The sequence below is a fragment of the Lytechinus pictus genome, chromosome 14, assembly GCF_037042905.1.
Source record: "Lytechinus pictus isolate F3 Inbred chromosome 14, Lp3.0, whole genome shotgun sequence".
NCBI lineage: Eukaryota > Metazoa > Echinodermata > Echinoidea > Temnopleuroida > Toxopneustidae > Lytechinus > Lytechinus pictus.
In genome coordinates, this window is record NC_087258.1 from 16569260 (window position 1) to 16596769 (window position 27510).

A 27510-nucleotide genomic window follows, 5' to 3' on the forward strand; every position below is an offset into this window, starting at 1 on the left:
CACATGGTCTACCTTCATTTAGTCTAATGCCTTTCCATCCATCAACACTTCATCTAACAACCATTTGGTCCAATAACCATGTAGTGCAATCATCACTTTGTCTAATCGCCAGTTCGTCTATGACCATTTCGTCTTATTATCAGTTGGTCTAATATCCATTTTATTTTCATTCATTTCGCCCAATTTACACTTAGTCCAATTAGACCAGATGGTATATGGACTAACTGGCTATTGGACCAACTGGTTATTAGACGAAATGGTGAGTGGACGACATGGCAATTATACCATGTGGATCGTGGATGAACTGATGGAAGACCAAATGATAGTAGATGAGTTGGCAATTGGACGAATTGGCAGTAGACCAATTGAAAACAAATTGAAAATAAACTCCTATGCCCCCCTCCCCCTATCTTGGAGCTTGCATTGGGCTCAAAACATTAATCATAACTGATCTTAGAGGTGAGACAGGGTCATGATGACATTTCAAAAGATGTCATCTGACTTAATATGTTTCATACAAGAAATTTATTTGCAAATCCTATCTACTTGCAAAGAAAATAAATCTAATTTAATAAAGGTGAAAGCTAGCACAAAATGTTCAAGATTTTGATAGGCAACTTTTAATGATCTGGAATGTGTACATGACAGAGCTCAGTATCCTCACCTTATATGAAATTGAGAATGAAATGAAGATCGAGTTCTAAATCTATATTCATCGTAAACATACTGTATATGAAAACAAAACAGTTCTAACACTGTATTCAAATGTGAGATATGATAAAAATTAAAACAATAACCTAAGAGAATTGGTGATGCAAGAACTTCAAAACTCCCTTTAAAATTTCTACAAAGACAAAGTATGAGATTTGGAAGTTGTCAGACAAGCTATTTACTTTATTTCAAGGTATCTACGCAAATGGAGTGATGATTGAAAAAGAGTCGAATTCAATGCAATATGGCATCATCTTTCAGTAGCCGCTAATGGATGAAATATGATGAAGTCACTGGAACCATAATAAAATGACCACACAAGTCAATCTTTTACGATTCTTTATATCTCAATTTTTGTTGCCATGTTCAAAACTTTTTAAGCATCTCACAAAACAAGGATTTTAATAGTTGCCTTTTTAATCAAGCATGGGCTTTTGTTCTTTTACGTAAACCACATATATTGCCAAAAGCTTAGTCGGACTTGCTTGAAAATTTCCAAGATAGGTAGGCATTTTGAGAGAAATACTAGGCTAATTAAGAAGAGTATACTGCTCAGATCAAGTTTGTGCAATTATCAACTTTCCAAAGAATGTTTGGATGTAGCAAAGACCATCACAATTATTTGTGATAAACTTTTTCTTTCTCTGTACTTGCTTTTATATTTATCAATGATTTGTTATGAAGACTTATCGGGATATTTTGGGAAAAAATCATGAGATTTTAAACCGGAATGATGTGGTACATTATAAATTATGCAGATAATTTGTAAGTGATGCCAAACTCTGGTTTTGATTCTGGATAATTTATTCATGATATTATTCCATCATATGCTATTTGAACCTGAAACTCAGAAGAGTACATGCTCTAAATCTTGAGCTCAAGCAAGAGTCAGGGGAGGTGGGTCACTGCCTTTGAAGAGTGGACAACACCCATGAAAATTGTATTGAAAAAAGAAACCTAAACAAAGATTCAAGGGCAGGCCACTAAGACACTACAAATGGATTTTGTGCAGTTGTCCCTGATTTGACACTCTAAACAGGTATTTCATTAATTTTTTGTGTTTTTTACACTCCATTAGCGTTCTGCCTACAGTCCAAGCAGGATGTATATATGCGAGCACTCAGCTAGTTAAAGGCGAACAGTTTCATTGGATAAAATTTTTTTTTCAGTGTGCACGGTGGTCTAACTCTCGTTCAATGTCTGGACTGGGGAGTGGCAATGGAGGGGGGGGGGGCAAATACTGCTGTGTTTTATTTTGTTTTGTGTTTGGTATAGTTGGTGTTGGGGATTGAGGGGGGGCTGGATAGGCTTATCATACCATGAATCTGAGTGATATCTACATTTTTGAAAAGAAGAATAGTTCCTTTGGCAATTTATGCCATTCAGGGTGGTAGAGAAAAAGCAATCTAATACTCGATCAATCATTCTTCATATTGGGCCTATATAATGAAGAGCAAGTAAAATGCTATTCATAAACAGGTATCGACAAATATTTTTCAAAAAAAATATAGGTGCGTTGGTATGCTAAGGACCAATCTAGTTTCATCTAATTTGCAGGTGCTTTTTTATTTTTCATATCAAATCAGTTCCACGGAATAATTACAAGGATTTCTGGTTTTATATGGCCAATGACAAAAGACACTGACATCAGTAGAAAGCCCAACCCATAGAAAACAGCTCAGCTGAAACCATTCTGTTCTTTGCAAAGCAAACACATCAAATTTCAGCTCTCTTCTGGATTAATCCTCGCTTTCAAAGTCAAGTCTCAAAATTCTTTTTGCCAACCAACCATATCAAACAGTTATAGAGTGAAACTATACAATCTAATGCAACGCAAACAGACCATAAGTAAGGCTTTTCGAGGTTAAAACCTTGCTTTTAGTCCCGAGCCTTGACTCGATTTTGTGGGGCATGAAATGGCTGCTCTTATAACATATGTCGATGCATGGTTTCTATGGGGGTCGACGCAAAAAAAGAAAGCTTTATTGTAACTTTGTGACATAGATGGATTATTCTCTTATGGTGAAAAGACAGGTGCCAATAAACTGGTGCAGTGGTATAAGGACGCACAAAATTTAGGAGGCTGGTGTACGGAAGTGGTGCACTGCTTTGGGAAATTTTTAAGAGAGTGAAGCGAGCAAGCAAATAAAGATCCATTCTTTTTTGTATAGAACTTAATCTTTCTGTCATTAATTTGGTATGTGAGAAGTTAAATTGGTCAGATATTCAAGGAAACCGGGAATTAGATTGCATTGATTGAATCTAATGACATTATAAAACATATCATTTTTTAAATAAAATATAAGGCTGCCATCCCATCCCTCCACCGCCATCACCCCCCCCCCCCCCAACGCCATCACCCCCACTCAATACACCAGTTCATTTGTCATTGAGGCTGTGACAAATTTACACGGCCAAATATCTCGTCAAGCATTCATTCAGTAGACATACTTAAACTGAATACCTGAAAAAATGGAGCACATTCACCTAGCACAACATTTAAGAATAATCATGCCAAATGACTTTGGAATGGACCTAATCAATCCAATAGTCATTTGATCTAGCACCATTTCCTATTGGTTACAAAGTGCTGCGCACACACTAAAAGGATAAGCTGAACTTTCTATGGGCTGGATTCTAGACAGAAAACTCATTCATATCGGAGCCTACACAAATATTTGTAGGTGGGACAGAGAGTTATGTCATTATGAATATATTATCAGCCGATGTTCTACTCATGCTCTCTCAGAAACTATGTTTTTGAAGAAACATCTGTCAGGCATCACCTTTGTGAATTTGAAATGAGCATTTCAAATTGGTACTTAAGCAAAAATAAGAAAAAGATTTAAGACTTGAGAGTGTAACTGTAGTCTGAATTATAAATGTTTATTAATTGCCTATTCTGGGCCTTTATTCTTAATTTTGCCAGCAGCAATACAGCCTTCTTGCACTCAATTTCCCTGAAACTCCACTGAGAGGTAAACACAGGTAAAGAAAGATGCACTCAACATGAATGCTACACGAGGGCCCATATTCTGAAGTCTGGTTTAACTTAAACTCAGGTTTAAAGTTGTGGTGTAAGTATGGATAGCCAATTGTTACATAAATCACTAACAGTAGAGATATCATATTTCACCTCATTTGGTTCTCAAATCATTCATTATTGTGTAGGAAGTATAAATTGATTATTGTCTACACCATTGATGAATCAGGAAAGAGCACAGTAAACATGTTTCAAACATACAACTTGATTAAAAAAAAATTAACACTTTTGGCTTTCCATAATTTTAGCAGAGTTAGACCATGGTCTAAGTTAAACCTGACTTCAGAATATAAGCCTAGATGTTTAATCTTTCTCTTAATCATTTCCTAAACTTTAATAGATACAACATGTCTATTCATCCTGTCTAGACTTATCAGTGATTTGAAAATGTAAGGAAAAATTAATCTCCTCCTGGGCAATTCCATAAAATATGTATGTCCGACCCCCTAGATGTGGGACCTTCATGAAATTTTCTGTCTCTAATTTCTTGTTCTTTTGGCAGTTTGTAATGTTCTCAAATGACCATGACTTGGTCAGTTTATGGAGTGAAGTAAGACTTGAGAAAAATGGGGGTCGGACGTACAAAAAGTTGATCATTTCATGGAATTGCCCTCTGTCATAAAGCACTATATCGCCTGGAATTACACAGGTCAAAATTTAGATTCAAATTTGTATGTACCATTATTTTTAGAAAGGATTTTTCAATATATTATTCTCGTTTTTTAAAGCATTATGTTGTCTTCAAAAATATGGTCACAAAAATAATCATGATGCATTTATGGTGGATATCAACACTCATTATTCATTCCACATAGATTTATCCATTTTAATTAAAACAACTGGAATTATTAGCAGTGAAACATTTTCTTTTTAAACTTAAAATGCTTTCATTCTTAGTAAATACCTACTTACTACAAATCTCCTAGTAGAAATCAGTCAATCTAGTGTACTATAATTACAGTGAGGGTAAATGCAATTGACATGCATTATTCTTCAAAATATGTGAGAAATAAAAGGTGCAATTGCATCGCTTCTGATTCCTCCTCCCCCCCCCCCCCCTCCCCCATTCTGAGCCAAATTCAAATCCACTCCACAAATTTCTCCTTCTCAATCTCACATTTAATTTCTTCATTCACAAAACACCCTTCTAAGCTTTCATTTTCCAATTGCCTCCTTTCTCCTATTTCGTCTCCTCAATCATTCAACTAGGAAATTGTTACCCATGATTCAACTGTGTTTCCCAATCTTTCTAGACTAGCCACATGGCAAAGGAAAAAATATACCCTTAAAATTCAATTTAATTCCAGCATGTATATCGGAAGTACAAGTCACCAACATTTAGCACAAAATTCAGATTAAAAATACCTGTTCATATACATCTTATACATGTCAACATTACCATATCACTAGATCACTCAATTACACCATAAGTTTGGCTCTACAAAACCTTATACATAGACTTGATGCTATGTCAGGTATACCTAAGAATCAAATCTAAATCAATCAAATTGATTTAGAACAAAAATTATTTGAAGGTCATAGCAACATGATACTCAAATGCACTGGTCTACCAAAACATCTCTCTCTCTCTCTCTCGCTGTCTCTTGTATTCTCCCTCCTCCCCCCCCCCCAAATAAGTTGGGAGATCATCAGCATCATTGAAAGGGCTGTAGTATCTTTTTTTTACATTATATTACACAATCATAACTTATTTGCTGCTATAAACATTCTCGCACTTTCATTCCCAAATGCTTTTTTACATTCCGTTCTGACATTCCAACAATCACTCTACTCTACATTTTGTATGTTCAGGAGAACATTAACCCGAGTTTGGGGATAGCCTGTTCTGGAATAACCTTACACATAAAACATGGGTCATTCTTGCCCTGTGAATGTACAATAGTTGTTTGTGTCAGTACATTTTCTACATTTATGATCAAGACTTAATAAAAACTGCTCAGATGATTCAATTTCTCAAGTACCCCTGAAAATTTTGAGTTAACAAAAACAAGTTCTCCCCCTTTGCATCGGTTTAAATGAATGAAGTTTCACGGGTTGAGAGAGGTTTTTCCTACATGAATAATTGCATTGGGTATCAGGTAATACTCATTACATGGCACTTAGTCTGCAGTCACAGACCCTGATTGAAACTTTAATCAGCAAGTGTGTCTCCACGCAAAGATTAGCACTTACAAAACTTGCTGTTTCAATTCCTGAGCGAGAGGGCCTTCAGTGCGCAAGGCATGAGTAGGCTGCACATTCAGACCTTTAACTCGAGTAAAGGGTTTGCACAGCAGACTACATGGCACTATCGATTCCCAGTTAACCTATAGTCCCAAAAATCAGATGACCAACAGAAAATTAATGCAGCAATTGCTCATAAGAGATATATTGATCACTTTGCTAGCAAAGCATCAAGCATGAATTTAAAAAAGATTGTGAAATCAAGGTAAAGCAAATGCTTTTTAAAAATTGATTTTTGCTGGTGGTAAAAAAAAAATTATCTGCACACTTGGAAATGCTTGTCTTTACAGAAAGAATATTGTGAAGCTGATTGCGGCAGCAAGGATCTTTTGTATTTCATTTACGAACTAAACACCGCAAGTTATTTTGTCCAAAAAAAAACACAGAGGAAAATGCTTTTATGAATGAATATATGTGATTATAAGCTGAAAGCAACACACATTGTGGGCACTTGCTTGACTTTCTAAAAAGCCCATATATTTAAAAAGTATATATTTTCTTTCATGTTTAAAAGGAGTTTACATTGCATTTTAAAAAATGGTAAGAATGCCAACATCATAGATTACTGATGAAGAACACAGATTATCATCAAATATATAATTGCATTTTTTTTTATTTACACAAAAAATATCAAGAAACTGCTACATCACTTGGTTTGGTTCCATGAAATAAATATAGTCAGAAGGAAGTGAAGGTCCAATAGTTTACATTTGAATATTACTTTTGATTATACGACCAAAACCTCTGGCAATGTAATACAGTATTCCACGGGCCCGTCTTACAAAGAGTTTCGATTGATCGGATCAATTGCAACTATGGAAAGCCAGCAAAGTCAACATATAAAATGCATGTTTGTTCAAAAGATTTTCTAGATATGAATGTATATCCATGAATCCATTGATTTCTTGACAATTTGGTGCATTCTCCTTTGTTTACAAATGACATTTTGCAAATTTCCTGTAGAAAAAATTATGACACTGATGGATTTCCGTAGAGTTACGATTGATTGGATCAATCGTAACTCTTTGTAAGACGGGGGGGCCCTGATCACTTGTACTTTGCAACTTGAACTCTGCAACTAGCCCCAATAAGAAACATAGCATCCAATAAGCATTTATTTTCAGAAACCCAAGTCTCCATGGGTCGTTGTAAATAACTCAGTCTTTGCTTCAATCATTCCTATTTTGGAATTCAGGAATCACATTTCCTGGGGGCAATTCATGCTATTATACCTGACCTACTTACCTACTTATTTTTGACAAACATTTTCCAACAACTTATACTTCTCCGAAAAAGCACCACAGATGCCAATTGTCAAAATCATGCAATATCTCAAAGAGTATATTCTTTTTATGAAAACAATAAACAATTTGATGGATTTTTCTTTTCTGCAGGGGGTTCTAAGAATAGTAATATCATTGTTTAATTGACATATTAATTAATTAATTAACGATGATATTCAAAATACAATCTGTATACCCTTTCCCCATCAACATCACAACTTTAGCCAGCCAATAGATGTTTTTATCAGCCAAAATCTATTCAGTAGGCATATTCGGACCAACTCGAAGTTTGTGAATACTAGATATTCTCTGAAATTTACCCAGATCTACCCCGATCATAAAGTTCCAGGTATTTTTGGGTTAGCCATAAACGAAAGCTTCTATTGATGACAAAATAGAGAAAGAAGTTGATCCTAAGTCAATTTATTCATCATTTAGGGCACTGACCCGACCACCATAGAATAAAGAAATATCATATCTATTTTGCTACGAATAATTCTTTAATAACAAGTTTGTTGAAAATATAGCGTTTACTTTTTCCCTTACAAGAAGCTAGAAATCCACCAAATAGCCTTAAGTTTCTGTTGAAAATATAGCGTTTACTTTTTCCTTTACAAGAAGCTAGAAATCCACCAAATAGCCATAAGTTTCTGCATAACAGCTGAAAATTATGAGAAAACATTGTTTTTTTTCCAAAATCATGAAATTTCACCAATTAGCTGATAATATGGTCATCAATAGCCATCTATTCTTTTTGGCTCCTGGCTCGGAAAAAAAAACTAATGCAAGGAACACTTCATGTTCAAGGGCAGGCTATCAGCATATTGACACGTCCATCAATAAAGCTAGTAACAAATGATCACTTACCAGAGTCAAATTTCAATATTCTTTACTTTATTTTCCCTTCTTTGCTTTATTTTCCCTTGGCAGTATGTATCAACATAGTGTCCCAGAAAGGAACCCGAAAACAAACAAAAAGGATAATCTGGATTCTGGAGACAACCATTAAATCCTCAGCCAGACCTCCCAGACTAATAGCTCACCTCAACGGTTACCTGGGTATATTCAGACCGACTCCACCACCCGAGGACCCGTTAAATTACGAGAAATTGTTCAGGCCTCGAAATAACCAATAATTATTTTCTGTATTCGCGCCCACCCGACGCTTTCGCATTCGGAGTAAGTTCTTGAAGCTACAAGCATGTGTAGTATGGTCTGATTAGCAGGCGAGGCGCGAGCAGCCCACAGCGCCCGCACCCAACTTGTTTTAGCAGGTGAGGCGCGAGCAGCCCACAGCGCCCGAATCCAAATTGTTTTAGCAGGTCACACCGGCCTAACTACAACTGGCAGGCCAAAGATATTCATTCGAGCCAACCCATTGCTCAATTTTGAAATTTGATATTGCTGATTGACAAAACTGAATGAATATGATTGACAATCTAACACTGATTATAGGGAGGGTACCTACTGAACTTCCTTTTTCCAAATTGGAAAGATATATCACTACTTTGGAACTATTTTTTTACTGGCGGAAGAATTAGGGCCATTTTACTCCCTCAAGTGATGAATTTGATCCTGTCAGGTGTAGTCTTCATAAATGCCAATTTATTTTTAAAATGAGCCGGTCGAGGTACCCTTTTCTGGTCAGATATAGAATGTCAGACATATATCCTGTCCACTGGTAGTAAACATTCAACCCTCGAATTTCCTCCTTTTTTTAATGAATTTTTTTTAAGTGCCACTTTAACACACAAGTCTATGGGAAATGAATTAGGCCTGTGATACCAGCAGGTGAGGCGCGAGCAGCCCACAGCGCCCGAATCCAACTTGTTTTAGCAGTTGAGGCGCAAGCAGCCCACAGCGCCCGCACCCAACTTGTTTTAGCAGGTGAGGCGCGAGCAGCCCACAGCGCCCGAATCCAACTTGTTTTAGCAGATGAGGCGCAAGCAGCCCACAGCGCCCGCACCCAACTTGTTTTAGCAGGTGAGGCGCGAGCAGCCCACAGCGCCCGCATCCAACTTGTTTTAGCACGTGAGGCGCGAGCAGCCCACAGCGCCCGCACCCAACTTGTTTTAGCAGGTGAGGCGCGAGCAGCCCACGGCGCCCGCACCTGACTTGCTTGGTTGGGAAAGTTTTCGTAATTTGCTTACACACTGCAAGAATACCTGCAACAATGGAAAAATCCCTGCGAACGTTCTCATAATTTTGAAAAATTTTGAAAATTACCTACTAAATGTATATAGCAGGTATTTTCTTTCACGAATATCACAAGTATTTTGCTTTCAAATTGGCAAAAATGGCTGGTATTTTCTGATCAGGGTAGATCAAGGCAAATTTCCCGATCAGAGAAAACCTTGCATTCTCAAACTTGGAGGCGGTCTGAACATGCCAATTGATACACTTCAGCTATATGACATGCTCAGGTGACATACCCTATTCATAATTATATAGATTGATTAATGTAAGGTTCAAAGTCAAAAGATGTACAATTCTATTGTATCCAATCTTATTGCATGTAGTTCACATGGTAGCCTCAAAATAAGAAATATTTATGTTTTCAAAGTTGAATTTATGTCAATAATCAGAATGTGGCAGGCTTTTGAACTATATTTACACACAAGCTCATATCTAACCTCAGCTTGGGAGATGATCTAGAGTGCAAGTGAGAAGTTTGTACTTTCCCACATTTATCACTGCAGAGTTACACTGGTAAATGTCAAAACTACATAAAAAATAAACATGCATTACTTGAATTTGGGATCATTACATGTGGACATTATTATCTTCAACAACTGTGGAGCTACACTGCAAGCTGGCTCCTATGAATATATTTGATGTAGATATATGTCAGGCAAGCCATGTCACATAAATTGTCACAGTAAATTTGGAGCACAGCATGAATATAGATTGCTTTACCAAGAACAAGCAAAATTTTGAGATTGTGAATGAAGATTATTTTCTAATAAATGTAGATTTATTCATGAAATCAGATTTTATGGAGAGTCTACTCTGATATATGAGCAGAAAACGGATAGATACAGAGATATCAACAGAAATTAGGAACATTACAAGCCCTAAACATTAAAACCATATAGTACATCAAATATTGCAGCATGAACATGAAATAATAATAATTCTAATAATAATATACAACATATAGCACTTATTACAATGTTTCTAAGCGCTGCCCCGGCTTTAACCAAGCTTTAGAATGGCTACTCTTATCGGGCGCTCAAGCTTTTAATTAATTTCTTCCTACCGTGTACCCATTTACTACACCTGGGTGGAGACTGGCAAACGTAGATAAGCACCTTTCTAAAGGTTGTGGATGCTGCAGTGGGATTTGAACCCTGACCTTGTGGTTCAAAATCTGGAGACTTATCCACTGAGCCACAAAACTTCTACAAAGATAGTTACTCAGTTCAATGACTGATTGGGTCCATATTCTCTGAAGTTCGGCCTAACTTAGGTCATGGTCTAACTCTGTGCTAAAATTATGGAAAGCCAAAAATGTCAAACTGTGTTAACAACATGTTTCTTATGTTTACTGCACGCTTTCCTCATGCTGCAATGGCGGAGAAAACTGATTCAGTTATTACATGTATTAATAGACTGTTACGAATGACCGGAGTAACAGATGAGCTGATAAATCAAACCTGTACTGTTTACAAAAAATTGCTGTCAGGCCAGTAACTTTTCAGAAATAGCCAGATTTACTGGTCCGACATGACCAGTAAAAAATATATCAAACTGATACAAATGATATTTTCTCCTCTTTAATTTGTGAAATTAAAAATGGCTCTGTTATCTTAAAGAATGGCTCTTCAAAATTGTGAAATATATTGTGTGAGTGTACTATTCATCGTATGTTTTTTTTTGGGGGGGGGCAATAAATTAAGACAGCTAAATAAACTCAAGTCTCTTTTATGTTTTTCTTTATTTTGGGAGACCAGTATAAATTTAGGTTCGGACCAGTAATAAAATTGAAAAACTGGGTAACTACTGGTCCGACATGAACTAGTTGGACCAGTAGAAAAAAGGGTTAGTGTGGAGCCCTGGTTTGACCACAACTTAAGACCAGAGTTTAAATTAAGCTCGAGTTCAGAATAGGGCACATAGAGATTTGTGTCACAATTGGCTATCCATAGTTAAACAACAACTTTAGACCAAAGTTTAAATGAAGCCTGAGTTCAGAATACGGTACATAGAGATTTGTGTCACAATTGGCTATCCATAGTTAAACCACAACTTAAGACCAGAATTAAGCTCGAGTTCAGAATAGAGCACATTGAGTATAAAAATCCATATTCAGTCCAAAAGATATAAAAAGTGGTCACTCATTTGTAGATCATATCTTATCCACAATGTAACCCCAAGAGGCCAATTCTGTGCACAATATCATATTTTAATAATCTTTGATTTGATTTGATTTAACAGTACTGTTCTTCTGCATTCATACAATTCATATAATACATTTCCCATTACATAACAGAGATAATATATTGATTACTGTCTTTTTGGCATAAATCATACAGAAAAGAAAATGGACAAAAAATAAAATCATTTGGAACAATATGATCTACTACCAAATTATTATAATATACACAATTTTGCAGAAGAAGGATTAATATTAGCAGATTGTTTGAAAAACAAATGACAAACCAGAATTAAAATTTATCTTCACTGAGTAATTCATCTCAAACTTTTTCATTTTTTTTTTCTTTTTAACTACACTTTTTTAGAAAGAAGGATGAAAAGAGATGTATATCAGGCAAAAATAATGTGTATTTATCATATCCACGTCAATCTGTCTCCTAGCTTGTTCATTTACCTATTGAGGCATTGAGTTCTAAAAGTATTTTAATCTGTCATAATTTGGAAAAAAAATATGGCAAATCACTTTTAAATTGCGCTTTGATTCTAGGCTGGCCTTGAATAATGAATCACAAATCATCCTGAAAAAATAATGATATAAAAGAAATAATACATCTTATATGAGCAAGCAAGCTGAAAGCCCTCTTTAGAATTTCGTTTTCAATAGAAAAAAGATTTGCCTTAAAAAATTAAGCAAATGCGTTGCTTTGAAACCAGTGGAGCTCAAAATTTTGGCCTTGAGGCTTCGGTCATATAAAAAGAGGAATCAAAGAGAATTCTTTTTCCTCATAAAAAGGTATCTCCCTCGGCGTATTCACACCTGGTCAAGATCAGGCTTGTAAACTATGGAAAAACTGTTTAAAGGAGTGCTTCATGAACAGTTTTGCCACAACAGATAACATAAACAATGTGAGCCTTCCCTTTTTTGCTTTCCATAATTGATATTTAGATTATTTCATGTTGATTAGATAATGATTTTGTATCACCCATATATTATTTACTTTGAAGGGAATTGTGGGTAACGACTTCAGAATATAAAAGGGAAAACAATTGCTTGTTTCACTGAAATTGATAAGCCTATTCATAATTCTACACTGATTGGAATACAAAATTATAATAAAAAAATATTCATTCGATTAGATGATATTATTTTATGAGTCTAGACATGCATAACAACACAATCATCCTGATTATGATGCACTTTATGTACAGGCCTACAGTAATGTAATTAAAAATTATATCTGGATGAACTCCAAAGAAAAACAAATATGTCTCATTCTACAGCCAAAAACAACAGTCTGACATAAACAGACAATTTCATAATATGTTCTATATTTAAAGGACAAGTCCACCCCAACAAAAAGTTGATTTGAATAAAAAGAGAAAAATCCAACAAGCATAACACTGAAAATTTCATCAAAATCGGATTTAAAATAAAAAAGTTATGACATTTCAGTGTTTGGCTTAATTTCATGGGTGTTTCATTCAGCTGTTCGTAAGTTAAGAGCGATTTTAAGAACGACTGGTGATCCTTTCTTGTGGTAAATGGTATACATATACCAAAATATTCATTGGCAATGGTTTAGCACGTAAGAAGGGATCACCAGTCGTTCTTAAAGTCGCTCTTAACTTCCGATCAGCTTTATGAAACAGCCCCCTGGTCTGTATGCAAATGAGGGGACTGATCACTCACCATTTCCTTTGTATTTTATTATATATGAAATATGAAGTATTCTAACTTTCTCCTCATTGTTCTGTGAAATAAAGTTTTATTCCTCCCTAAACATGTGGGATTACCATTGTTTTAACATGTTTTGGTTTGGTCAAGTTGGTCTTTATTGCCAAATCTGTATAAAAAAAAATTGTATAATTCAAAAAATAAAAAAACAAAAGAAATAGTGAGTGAAGGACATCATCAACTTTGTCATTTGCATATCACTGAGTTGGGCATATCACTGTTTTGTGAAAAATAAGCGAAACTTTAAAATGTCATAACTTTCTTATTTTACATCAGATTGTGATGAAATTTTCAGTGTTATGCTTGTTTGATTTCTTTCTATTGACTCAAATCAACATTTTTCTGGGATGGACTCGACCTTCCAGATAGGGTTCAATAATATTACCTTATTTTTTCACAAGCCCATATCAAAGTGTAACAGGACAAAACAAGACCAACATGTAATAGAAAGGGGATTTTTATATCTTGTAAATAATAATAATGGTCAATTGGCCACAAGTTTATATTTAAAATATAGGTAGAAAAACAGTGATATTCAGTGGCAGACAGATAGAAGATATGAACGGAAATACAGAAATACTGGAGGATCAGACCATGGGATGATATGTAATTAAAAAATGAGATGAGAAATAAAAAATGAGATTGACAGCAAAGTGGATGGAGAGAAGGGCAAAAATAAAAGACATATGACTGAATAAAATAAGTTCAAACGTAAGTGGACATATTAAGCATACTAGCATTGGTAGAAGAAAAATTCCTGGCAAAAAAAAAAACAGACATGGCAAAAAAAAATGCAGACTGGATCAACACAATAGTGATATTATTATTTGCCTAAAGCAAACAAAAATACCATGAACCACCCCTGGGCATTTTAATTTCCTTTGCCAACCCGATTTACTTTTTGCTGAGCCGAAACCAATTTTATGTCAAAACAGCACAAAAATTTATGCAAGGCTATTGAGTCATATAATTGCAGATAATTATCAACCGGCATTAATGCATTAGGATAATCATCGGTACGTCTTTGATCTTCCGGCGACCCGATAAGGCCATTAAATACTACTGTAACAATTAGAAACACTCTTAAAATTCTCTCCGACTCCTTGTCAAACATTTAAGGGGAAATATTCGAAGCACAATACTCATTTCAGGAAAGAACAAAATATATGTAGGCCTATATATAAATTGATGACTAAAGAGTATAAAATGAAACAGAATCTGTTTTTCTAACTGACATTGATAAGCCTATCCATAATTTTACAGCGATGAGAATAAGAATTTTTCGGAGGCAACTGATTTTCATCATCAAAAGGATCCACTCTTGTGAGCCAAATTGTTTGCGGGCTTATGTTGTTTACATACAACATACATCTTTGCCTGCTGATGCCTGTAAAAAATGACTTTGTACTCATTTTGACAATACCTGTCAAAGCAAACAACATGAAGGTGCCAATTCAAAACATCTTTATGCATGTAGACCTGCTGTGATCGTGAAGCAGCTCGGCATTGTCATTATTAGGCATATTCAGACTGCCTCAAAAGTTAAAACATACCAGGTATTCTCCGATGGGGAAATTTCCCCTGATCTACTCTGATCAGAGAGCACCAGGTATATTTGCCAATGTGAGAATAAAAAACTTGTAATATTCCTGAAGAAAACACCTGCTAAATAGTAGGTCCTGATAATTCTTGCAGGGATTTTTCCAAGGTCGCAGGTATTTTGGCAGTGTGAAAGCTAATAATGAGAACTTTCTCATCCCAGGAAGTGTTTAGGCGTGGACCCCGTACGGCAGCCGAGCTGGCGATTTTATATATCGCGCCATATCTGCTCACCAGACCATACTGCGCAGGTAATTTTGAGGACTTTAAACCAAAAGAATCTGCATCCGGTCAGTGTGAATGCAAAGAAATAATCAACAGGTATTTCAAGTCCTGAACAAGTTCTTGTAATTTAACAGGTACTCTGGAAATCAGGCCAGTCTGAACACACCAATCGTCATTATTGTCGGCAGAGCTCATTTGGTGAAAACAGGAAGATTCAGTGTTTAAAGCACGCAACCACAGACGTTTCCTAAATCACGCTTTATGAGAGGAAGCAATCATCATGCTTAACTCGTATGTTTCAAGGATACCATACAAAAAAGTGTCAAGTATATGCAGATGATATAGCCGTTGCATGTTTTCTTTTATCCATCAATTCAGCAGATTTTTCCACCTGTATTGATTTCTGTTTTTCTAACCTTCCCTCTGATACATATGCACCTCAATAGGCCTACACATCACAATATCTTCTTCTTTTTTCTAAATTTGAAGCGCAATTGAAACAATATTATAAATTTAGCAAGACTTGAAGTTGCTTAACTCAAAAATACTTTTAGTCATGAAGTCATAGTGAATTATGTTATGGACACAACAGTAATCCTTTTGTACATATATACATGTATGAGTGCCCAGAATTAAAATTTTAAACAAGTTGTTTAAAAATGTTTAAACAAATTTCAGAAAAGTTTAAACTTGTTAGTGGGACAGCTTAAATAATGTCCTATTTTTTTACTGTGTAAAGCAATTTATAATCAGTTGGCAGAAAAGTTTGATGTACTTTAAGGTAATAGGTTTCCTGTTTTATTGATAGCTGTCCAAAGAGCCAAAATGCACTTTCATTACTTTGCACAAAACGAACAAAATGCTGCCCTCTTCACAGTTAGAATGTTGTTTAATATATTCATACACAACACTGTTTACTATTTGAACCTTACACTAGTAGGTAAACAGTTTAAAGTAAACAAGTAAATATAATTTTGAATACAAAAGTTTGATTTTTTTATATTCAATCTTCAATAAATTAAGCTTGGTTGTTTAAACTGTTAAACAGCTACTGTGAGGTTCACTCAGAAAACTGCACTTGTATAAAATTTTGAACAACTGCCTACATTTCAATCAAGTTACAGTACAAAAATTAGAAATTTACACTGAAAAGATATGTTTTTTACATTGTAACAACATAAAGCAGTAAATTGGCAACAAATTAGTTAATCAATTGTTGGAAATAAAATGCCTTTAATAAAGCAGTATTCCATTCCATTGTGCAACGGGAAGGTATCAAAATCAAAATCCATAATTCTGTTGAAATATTGAAATCAGTGCAAAAAATCTGTGCATTTGAACATTAAGAGCATTGTCTGTCCAATTCAAAGCTAGACACATTCCAACATAATTATATGGTGAAAATGAATGTATAATGTATGTATACATCGTAAAATGTCTTCATAAATCATAAAATCTGTCTGCACGAACTCCATTAACTGGCAGAGTGACATTTCCATTTCTATGGCCTCCACTTTGTCATCTGCAAACAAGACATTCTTTTGTATTTTCTTCCTGATAGAATGTCATCCGCTTCAAAAACTCGGAGAAGAGGTAATGAAAATTGGTCTCAAAATTAATACTGTCGGCAAGATCTACTTCAAGTTCACCAAAATGTGATTAGCACACTCTTTATATATTGTCTTTTAAATTAAAATGGATATATGTAGTGTTCTTTCAATCACAGAAACCGTTCAATTGAATAATGCTTGTCGAAGGGAAATAGTGAACCTGATCATAACACATTTATCATGTTCTTAAAGCTTAACGCAAATTGTCATAGTGGGCAATAGTTTCGAGACAAGGAAAATGAGGAAAAGGTTTTCAAAACCATGGGTTAGCTGTTCTGCTGTTCAACTCATTGATAAATGATAAGCCTGAAAAACAGAGTGCATCGAAAATCACCAACACAGATAAGTAAATTGGTACAAAAGACCTAAGTATGCAAATTCTCCTTATTGCATATAGCCAATACTTAGCGATATCAATTATCGAGGTCAAAATTTTTCTAGCATGTCCCAATACGATTACCCTTGTTGTTCATATTGATAGCCGATATCGCTCAATATCGATAAAGAGAGTTGGAGAAAGAATGTAAGCCAAGAGAATTCCATGCTTGTATTCCTAAGCATTCAATCGCTTTCTTCCAAAATGATTTGGCATAAAATTTAGATAGATACAAAGACCCACTTGGGTGATTATTTTGTTGGATTGTGTTCTATTCGTTTTATGATATTCAAAAAACGTGAATTTATGTTTAGACTTTTCAGGAAGTTCAATCTGAATACAGGAAGAAATTAAATTTAGCTACCCGGATTCATGCTTTAGTTTACGACTCCAAAACTGTTATTTTTCTCTTTCATATCATAGGCCAATATTTAAATGCAAAAAATAATTAATTTCCTCATGGAAAATGTTGGTGGAACAATACTTTAAAGATCACACCTATTCTTAGTAGCAAACTAATATTGCTTTGAGCGCAGACATTTTAATATACACCACCTATTTTTGTTCTTTACTCATCTCGGTGAGGTAGAAAATAACATCATCTTTATAGTTGTTGTATGCGGTTTGGGGGCTACTTACTAGCTAAAAGCAACACTCACATTTAGGTCTTATTCAAACTGAACTTGATGTTTGAAGGATAAAGGACAGAATAATAAAGGAAATATTTGATGGACAAAGGAAAGCAGGAACAGATGAGAATGTGAAAACCATTGCATCTTCTTGAAACAGAAAACAACCACACAAGTAACAAGTTGTTAGAAAATATACAAGCAGATGAAAACCTACAATGTTGGACACCATTCTCACTACCATCCTAAAACTAGTTTACTGGAAACTAGTTTAACGTGTAATGAGAACGGTCGAAGCGGTTTTGGAAGCGATCTTCCAAACCGGTTTCGAAAACCACCTCGCGATGTAGTTTTGAAGATCGCTTTGCCTCGTTAAACTGGTTTTAGCGCAAGTGAGGACACAACCGTTCTTCGGGAAGCAATCTTCGCAACTTTTGAGCGCACTACTCCTCACACTGTGTGTAGAATGTCTATGCTGCGGTTTCAAATTTCTCGCGAAACATGTCACCCCCACTGAGGGCGCTCCAATAGCAACAAGGCCACTTTACGTGAAGTGGTTTTGAAAACCACTTTCGACTGATCAAATGGGAACGCTAGCAAAGCAATCTTCCAAACTGGTTTCCTGAACCGATTTCCAGTAAACTAGTTTTAGAAAGTATAATAAGAACGGTGTCTTATACACTTCCTCCAGTCACACCTGTGAAACTGATTCCAAACCGACCAATGATTCGTCATTGGTAATAACGTACACTGTAAAAACTGTGGTGTTAAAACTGACACCAATCGGTGTTAATAGAGGACCACACCCTGAGGTGTTAAAATAACACCCTAGAGATTGAACATAACACCAAAGAGTGTAAATGTAACAACCATAGGTGTTGTAATAACACCTAAAGGTGTAAAACTAACACCACCAATTTAACACCGGTGTAAACTAAGTGGTGTGGTCCTCTATGTACACCGGTTAACACCACAGTTTTTGCTGTGTAATTATAGCTTTGATCGGTCTGGAGTCAGCTCCATTGGTATGACTGTAGCAATAGTGAGCAAGGCCCTGTCTTACAAAGAGTTACGATCGATCCAATCAATCGTAACTCTATGGAAATCCATCAGTGTCTTATTTTTCCCACAGGAAATTTGTAAAATGTCCTTTGTAAACAAAGGAGAACACACTAATTTGTCAAGAAATCAATGAATTTATGGATATGCATTCGTATCTAGAATTTTTTTTGAACAAACATGCATTTTATATGTTGACATTGCTGGATTACCATAGTTGCGGATTGATCGGATCAATCGCAACTCTTTGTAAGATGGGCCCCAGATGATGACATTAAAACTCATAATTACATGCATCGCTTCACAGAAGCAGTTATGACAGCCAAAATAACCTCCCAAACAATACACAATACCAATAAAAACAGTCATTAGCACCATTCCACATGCCTCATTACGTCAGTGATAGCTATTATCGCAACAGGTAAATGATTTCTCAACTTTTCACCCAGTCTTAAAGCAGAAGTTAGTAAAGTTGATTTTAGTGGAAATGCGCAAAGGGATGTGCAGAGGAAAGGTCACATGACTAAACAATTGGGGAGAAGAGTTGCTGAACCCCTCAACCCCCCTCCCCTACCCATGGAAAACAATGGAAAAATGTTGAATAATGAGGTAACATGTTCTCATCAATGACATAAACCCCTTACATCACCAATGAGACTTTTTTAACATCAAAACAGCACTTTTAAAGAATGAAAGGGGATAATCTTTCAACATGAATTCACTGCCCTTTAAATTTTCAACATTAATGTGATAAAAGTAAAACGCCTTTTTGATGAGAGGATTGAACTCAAGCAGTAACCTTCCATAAAAACTAATTGCCCCACACAGACATCCTATCCAATTAAAGGGGAAGTTCACTCAAAAATCAAATTGGTTTTATAAAAAGAGAAGAGATAATAAACTCATTAATGAAAGTTACCAGAAAATCCACAACAAAGCTGTGGAATCTAAACTATTTGTATTTTGTGACGTCACATGCATGGAGCTACCCAATAAAATATAATATTTTATCAAAAGAAAATTATTTCTCATGTGCACTGACTTAATACATCATCAGATATATCATTTCATGTAGGGCCTACATGCTTTTGAGCGAGAAAATATTTCCAGTCATGAACCATTCAAAACTTCATAGGTTTCTTTTACTTTTCTAATATTTGGATATACTTTTTTTAATCTAAACTGACATAATACAAAGATGATTCCCCCACACCTTTAAAGGGGATTATAACTAACACAGTAGGCCTAATCTCTGTAACCTACATACAGTGAAAAGTAAAAAGGTACACTGAATCATCTAAATCATCATCTATTATTTACCTATACAATAAAATTTATGACTAGTCTATATTATCATAAGTTGGTTTTTGTAGTCACAGAAAGGATTCAAGGAACGTTGTGAAGCTTTGATTTATATTACCACTTTGAACCTGGGGGAAGGAATGGGACCTTGGCAGGATAATAAAACCTTTTCCTAGTTAATACTATTTGGATACATGATGACCTGATACTGTGAGTATGGGATACTTCCAAGGTAGTGGTTGTATGCTGGGCCCTACACTGTAAAAATGTTGTTTAAAATGTTAGCGTTGTTTTGATAAGCCTGTCACTCTAACAACTATTGATCAAATTTTTGAACAGATTAAGAAAGGTTTAAACAATAGTTATTGGAGTGACAAGCTTAAAATGTTTAAACAGCAATTTTACCGCATATATCTTTTTAACGGTGCATAAATGAATCTAGCGGCTGGGATTATATAGGCGTATGTGTGGTTAAGTGCTTCATAATTTGTTTGTTATTTCATATATAGCGCTACACCAACCCAGACTACTGCTATTAACAAATGGATACTCAACTAACACAACTTCACACAAAAAACATTCACAACGAGCATTAAAACGAGCATTAGAATAAGCAATTAGTTAACACTCAGCTGCTCAACAAAGCATTGCAAAGCAACATTCTTAATTTCAAATGACTGATTAATCATGAATTAAAAATGGTTAAAAATAAAGTCAAATTATCACATGGCAGACAAATGCATTAAAACAAAGAAAACATCATATAAACATTTACATACAATTACAAACAAAGTACAAATTATTATTTATTTTATCAAAATTTTATATAATGCATCAATGACATTTCTTTTCAAGTTGATTTTTTTTAAACAGAAAGAGATTTTCAATGCAAATATATTCAATCAGCCTTCATGGAGCAAGAGAAATTCATGCATAAGAATATATTCAAAACTATGTATAAGTAACAAATATCCTAGATTTAGGCCTAATGTATCATTCATTGCAGCATAATATCTAGATACAAGAAACAGTGCCAAAAAAAAATTTCATGCATATGTGGTGAGCCAAACTTTATTCTCAAAAGAATATTTAAGAAAATAAACAGAAGCAGACTTAAACAACTAATAAAATGCTTGCATGTCTATAAAATGAATATTAGAAATCAATCAAATTGCTGGTTTAGAGTAGACACAAAGCTGTTTATGCAGTATAATGAAAAATAATTTCTAGCCGCTAACAATGCTCAACATAATCGCAACAGAAATTGACAATGGGGTGCTTTAAGGTGTGTCCTAGAACCTATATCTGCAACAAAAGACTACTATCAACAGCATAGGAGTGGCTAGGACTAGTTCCCGTTGTTACTAGATTTCTTAAATATCAGAGTGTGATCTGTTTCCTTAAGTGCTAACAGGTACAGATGGGATTAAGTAATGGTTGTACTTACAGCATCCAAGTTCATCAGATCTATCGGCGCAATCGTAGTAACCGTCGCATATTTGGGTGGTATCAAGGCAGCTTCCGTCAGGACATCTATCCTGGCCAAACGCACACCTTGGTGGGCATCCTTCCTCCTCGGACGGCTCCGGACAGTGCAAGACACCGTCGCAACGGAGGTTAAGGGACATGCAGATCCCGTAGTAAGAGCAGTAAAACTCTCGACTGAGATCGCATTCCGGTCCTGGTTGGGTGATCGCTTGCGTCGAGACGAAAGGCGTGGTAGAGGTCCCTAGAATAACTGCACAGAAAACAATAGAAATCATGGAGGGCATCAAATGAGTATTCTGATCCATGGTTGGTTGGTTTAATTCTCTTTAACAAAATTCTTTGAGTCTCCTTAATCAAGTAAAAAGGCAACACATGCGCAACTACTGACAAGTTGTTCCACGTTGCGTGTTCATTCTGTTGCCATCACCAAAACAGACCAGTGATGCAAGGGATTCCTTCGGAGCAGCAGATGACAAAACAAGAATAAATCGTGAGGTTTTCCTGGATCAGAAAATGGAAACTGACGTGGATAATCCCGGGGAAATCCGCAAGGTTTCGGTTCACCAACTTGACTTTGAGCTGGAGGTCTGGACGGAACCTAGAAGCTCCCAAGCCAACATTCCAAAGGCTTGGCCGTCTGAGCCCGAGGTATGTATCCTAATCCTCTTTAACTGATAAATGTATCAGTCAATGTTCCATTAAGCATCAGACCATGAAATACTGCCTCCACGGCTCAACAGAGGAGAGAGACCGAGAGAGATGGCGAAAATCAGTATCACTTAATTTTCTTCCAAATCAGCCTCAGTCAGGAAATCATCATCTACAATCTTTTTAGAATAAAATCCACTCTATGTCCATCAACTCCAGTGCTACCCCTCTTTCTCTCCAACTATCCTCCTTCCCTACTGTTCAATCCAGCACCCTCTTCACTCCACGGCGCTGTGCAGTGTACTCCAAAAAAAGTTTTGGCACCAAACTAAACCCCTCGGATCCACAGAAGATTCTACTTTTCCAGACCCATTTCCTCAACTTTGTTCACCATTGTGAATTACTAGCATTTTATGATCTAAGAAGTTGTAAGCGTGGGTAAGAATCACTTCACTGATAATGATTGCCATTATTACAAATACTTGTATACTGCAATTCCTCATGGATATTGAGTTAGAAATATACTCAGAGAAGTGTAGCGAAAGTATTCAGACAATAGAAGGAATGGGTCTGAATAACAAGACTAGCTTAGAGTTAAATTTCAGAGGAAAGAGGGCAGGCTTTCTCTTTGACAAGTTCATAGACCATGGGGTAATGCCTGTCATGCAACTTAGCGACAAGAGAATGGACATGAATGGAATAAATATTTCTTTGCCTAGAAAAAAGTGAGGATGTGGCTTGATGTAAACATGGCGTGAAATAAACTAATTTGACTTGGAGGATGGAGGGTGAGTGGTAGCAAGGGGTGAGTGGTAGCAAAGGTGGAGAGGGAGTGGTAGCAAAGGTGGAGAGGGAGTGGTAGCAGGGTGGTGGGTGAGGGGTAGCAAGGGTGGAGGGTGAGTGGTAGCAAGGGTGGTGGGCGAGTGGTAGCAAGGATGGTTGAAGAATGGAAGCAAAAGGGGAAGGGTGAGCGGTAGCAAGGGTGGAGGATGAGTGGTAGCCAGGGTGGAGGATGACCAGTGGCACTAGCAGGGAGGGACTTAGGGGGAAAATCCTCAGGAGGGGACTGGAAAGAGTAAATAGATAGCTAGATCTAAATAAGGGGTAAAAGAAAGAGGATTTAAATTGGAGGGGAGGGGTGACTTAAAGCAAGGGTGCACATGATTTGTAGGGCCATTTGAGGGCGGTGTAGGGTTCACTCAAGCCAACAAAGTCGCCATAGACGAGACAGGGGTGTAGATAAATAACAACAGGAGAGAGAAAGAATTGTCTTTAGTTCAAGGTGACTGAAAGAAAAGGAGTCTGGTAGGGAAAAAGGGGATCTAGTGTTGGGGTGCCCTTGACCAGTCATCTTTCAAAAATCTATTGACTAAGTTAGCAAGCAAATTCTATGGGCGTATGAGAACTTTTGAAAGAAAATACATTAATATGAAAAAAATATTGTAAATTACAAACCCCCTCCCCTCTCCTCCCTTCCAGCCCAGTTTAAAATCATTCAGGTTTGTCAAAATCCTTTACAGCCCCCATCACACTTATTCGGAATCAGCAGGAATCAAGCAGAAGCTGGAAAGAAAAAAATATTCAAAAAATTTAGAAATTTTTGGGAGGAACTTATGAATTCACCAAACTGGAGTTGAAATTCAGTAAATTGACCAGGTGTATCATCATACACTAGTCAAAATGAACCACAATAGAGTCAGATTGATAATTCGTGCTACGTTCTTGGACATTCTAGGGGCATTCTAAATATCCTGACTGCATTCTGAGTGCATTCGAAATATTTTTGTCATTTCTTTTGGCCGTCCCAAAGGTTTTGGTCATGTTCAAAACATTCGAGGGATATTTTCGAACGGTGTTCGAAGTAGATTTAAATGACCAACTGGTGGTCAAACAATAGTCCTTTCATTCAGGCCAATTCTGCTTGATTCGGAGTAAGTGTGATGGGGGCTTACCGTTTGGAATTAGGTCGGACCTGAACCAACTCTGCCCAGCCAAATTTTTTTGACACAACAGACATTGTGGATGGTCAACACCCTATCACATCTAACTTTTGGCCAACCAAAATATCCATTTGGCTAATCAAAACTCTTTGCCAGCCTAAAGGCTCTAGATTTGAAGTGGGTAGGTCTACAATAACAGTTCATTGAACTACACGGCCCAGGTGTAGAAAGGTGGCAGTGGATATTGGTATTAAATCAAGTCCTGCCCTGGTGTGGTCCCCTGTTTAGTCAGGTGTACCTTCGGTATCTGGTGTACAACTGAAGTATTACAAAGAGTTGCAATTGATCCGATCAAACACAAATACGGAAAGCCAGCAATGCCAACATCAAAAATGAATGTTGTTTAAAATGTTTTCTAGACATGAGGTACATGATACATATTACAATTATCACTGTCTTGACAATTCAGTGTTTCCTCTTTGTTTATAAAAGGATATTGGAAACATTGGAAAAGGAAAAATTATGACAATGATGGATTTCCATATACATGAAGTTGAGGTTGAATGAATGAATGAATCAATCGCAACTCTTTGTAAGACAGGGCCCATGTATCCTTCAGCAGTCTGAAGATGGAATTCCATGTTAACATAATGGATATGATAACACTTTCGGATGCAAACAGAGTTTTAACAGACACAAAGGCCAGAATTCAAAAAGGTGGTTTTGAAATCCATCGGTTTAACCCATGGTTTAAGCAGATTTCCTGTATAAATTACGCTTATTTACCGCGTATATTATAAAATGTCCAATGCTGAAGCACGCTTTTGTCACAGTGAGCAAATCTGACACATGTTGCCATTGTTAAGTACGCTATTTTATTCACGAGTCCACTGTTTGAAGAGTGGACTCATTAATTCAAAACAGTGGACTCATGAATAAAATAGCATACTTAACCATGGCAAGATGCGTCAATTTGGCGCACTGTGACAAAAGCGCGCATCAGTATTTGACGCTTTTCAATAAACGTGGTAAATAAGTATAATTTATACAGGAAATCTGCATAAACCATGGGTTCAACCGATGGTTTTCAAAACCACCTTTGTGAATTTGGGCCAAAGAATATGTTAATTAAAACTATGTTCGTAATACTCTATACTTTTAGTAAGTATCTGTTTAATGATGCTCATTTCAGCAGTATCATAGTCCCATGATACCTACAGAGACCCTAACTACACCCTAACATTAAACCAACATTACAGGTTATTTGAAGTCTCGAAGTCTAGAAGTCTTAGAAAAGTTTGATCATATATATAATAAGTTCTGATTGAGAGACAAAGGATCGTACAGAGAAACAACTTACAAACATGATTTTTAAAAGCCGATTCACAGGTTTTCTATAAAACCAGGGTTGGCCAGAGTGGAAAATACAAGGTGGTTAATACCGGTAAATAATGCTTAATTACCTAAGATAATGTGAAATAGTTTCAAATGCAGGGAAATACTACAAAATATACTTCTTGGATATTTTCAAGTATTGCCCACTGGTGTTTCTCAAGCATATTCTAGCCTTTCTCTCTATACCTCCCTGTACATCTGAAGTACTTCCAAGCATTTACAAGTATTTTCCAGTATTTTCCACCAGGGGGGTGTTTCACAAAGATCTAAGTATGACTTAAGTCGCACTTAAATGTCGACACGTACATGATATGCAACGTGCAAACTTATTGATCAATACGCAGTAGTGCACGTCCTCTTCGCTTGATCTGACCAATACGGTCATGCCTTTTATACTGCGCGCAACTAGACCTTTAAGTGCGACTCTAAGTCATACTTAAATCTTTGTGAAACACCCCCGTGGTGGGAAATCCTGGGAAATTGCCCATCCCGTATAAAACTAAATTTTTACATCAATGTAAAAATTATGAACGCCAAGTTATGAATTACAATTGTAATTCATAATTTGGCATTAACAGTATCTGAATTCATTCCCTGCTAAGATCCATCCATCCACCCTACCCTTTCCTCTTATCCAAATGTGAAAACGGAAAACTAAATCATCCTCTGATCCCAAACTCGACTCATGTTGAAAGTCAGGGATATTATTTTCATAAGCAAGGGAGTATATATGCACGGGGTCACTTGTTCGTCACCTAAACAACAAGGCCCGGAGCTACGGGGACAATTGGGGTCTAGATGGTTCAACATCACGAGGAATGCTACACCATCGGCGCAGACCTTGTTCCTCTCGTGCATGCCTCCGCAAAGACCATAGAACCAAAAGATACCACACTCGAAAGTACGATGTAATTTCATTTTGAGGGTGCAAGGATTCAACTTTGTGCCCAAAATAACAGCAATATTCAACATTTACATAACACTTTCTACAAATGTTTCAAAGTGTTGCAAATCATTACCCCAGCTTTAGCACAGCTACACTGATCAGACCTTTGAACATTTTAATAATTTTATTCCTGCAGGGTAACTTAATTGTTCACTACACCAGGGTGGAGAGTGGCAAGTGTAGATAAATGCCTTAGGGTCATTTGTTGGCTCTATGCAATGTAACTCAGAGCTACAATGTAATGCCACGATCAAACAACATGATGCCGGCATAATTCATTTTGAAAGTGCTTTCTGGGAATCGTATGTGACAGGTGCAACAGGTACATTACACTTAAAATGAGTTTTTAGAGAATCACATTCTTACACCCTACATTTATACCTCTTTCTGATCATAATAACTTTGAATGCAGCCCTTGTGTCCTTTGGCAAGGCATTTATCTATACATCTGCCACTCTCCACACAAATGTACTAAGTAGGTACCCGGTAAGAAGCAATTTCTTAAATGTTTAAGCGCCTGATCAGGGTAGCCATGCTATAAGCAGGGTAATGATATGCCGTGCTTTGAAACATTGTGTATAAGCACTATGTAAATCTTGCATATCATTATATCAAAATTTGGGAAGGCCAAAATCTTCCTGTCAGAGGTTTTTCATATTTGCAAGATTTGCATGGGCTGGCTATGACCTCTATATCTTTTTTCCACCAGTTAGGTCAATCCCGGTCAGATCTGAACCACCTCTTTACCTGGCCCAAATGCATTCTCACCAAGATTTTGACAGACCAAAATATCATGGACAGAGAAAAGAATCTATGGGAAAGAGCTATGAGAAATGGAAATACTAGTATTATAGGCCTATACCATTACTTGCCTTCTTGAGAGAAATGATTTCTAATACA

The 27510-nt window shown here is 36.3% G+C and overlaps 1 protein-coding gene across 1 annotated transcript in view; it reads right to left on the reverse strand.

Moving 5' to 3' along the window:
• The window catches only part of LOC129275781 (basement membrane-specific heparan sulfate proteoglycan core protein-like), a 116969-nt gene extending 94170 nt beyond the window's left edge, over window positions 1-22799 (reverse strand). The window contains exons 1-3 of the mRNA XM_064109134.1: window positions 22734-22799; window positions 22250-22352; window positions 21641-21931 (exon numbers count right to left, since the gene is read on the reverse strand). Coding sequence (XP_063965204.1) covers window positions 21641-21931; window positions 22250-22352; window positions 22734-22799 — 460 coding nt within the window. The remainder of the gene's footprint in view (window positions 1-21640; window positions 21932-22249; window positions 22353-22733) is intronic.
• Window positions 22800-27510: the final 4711 nt, after the last annotated feature.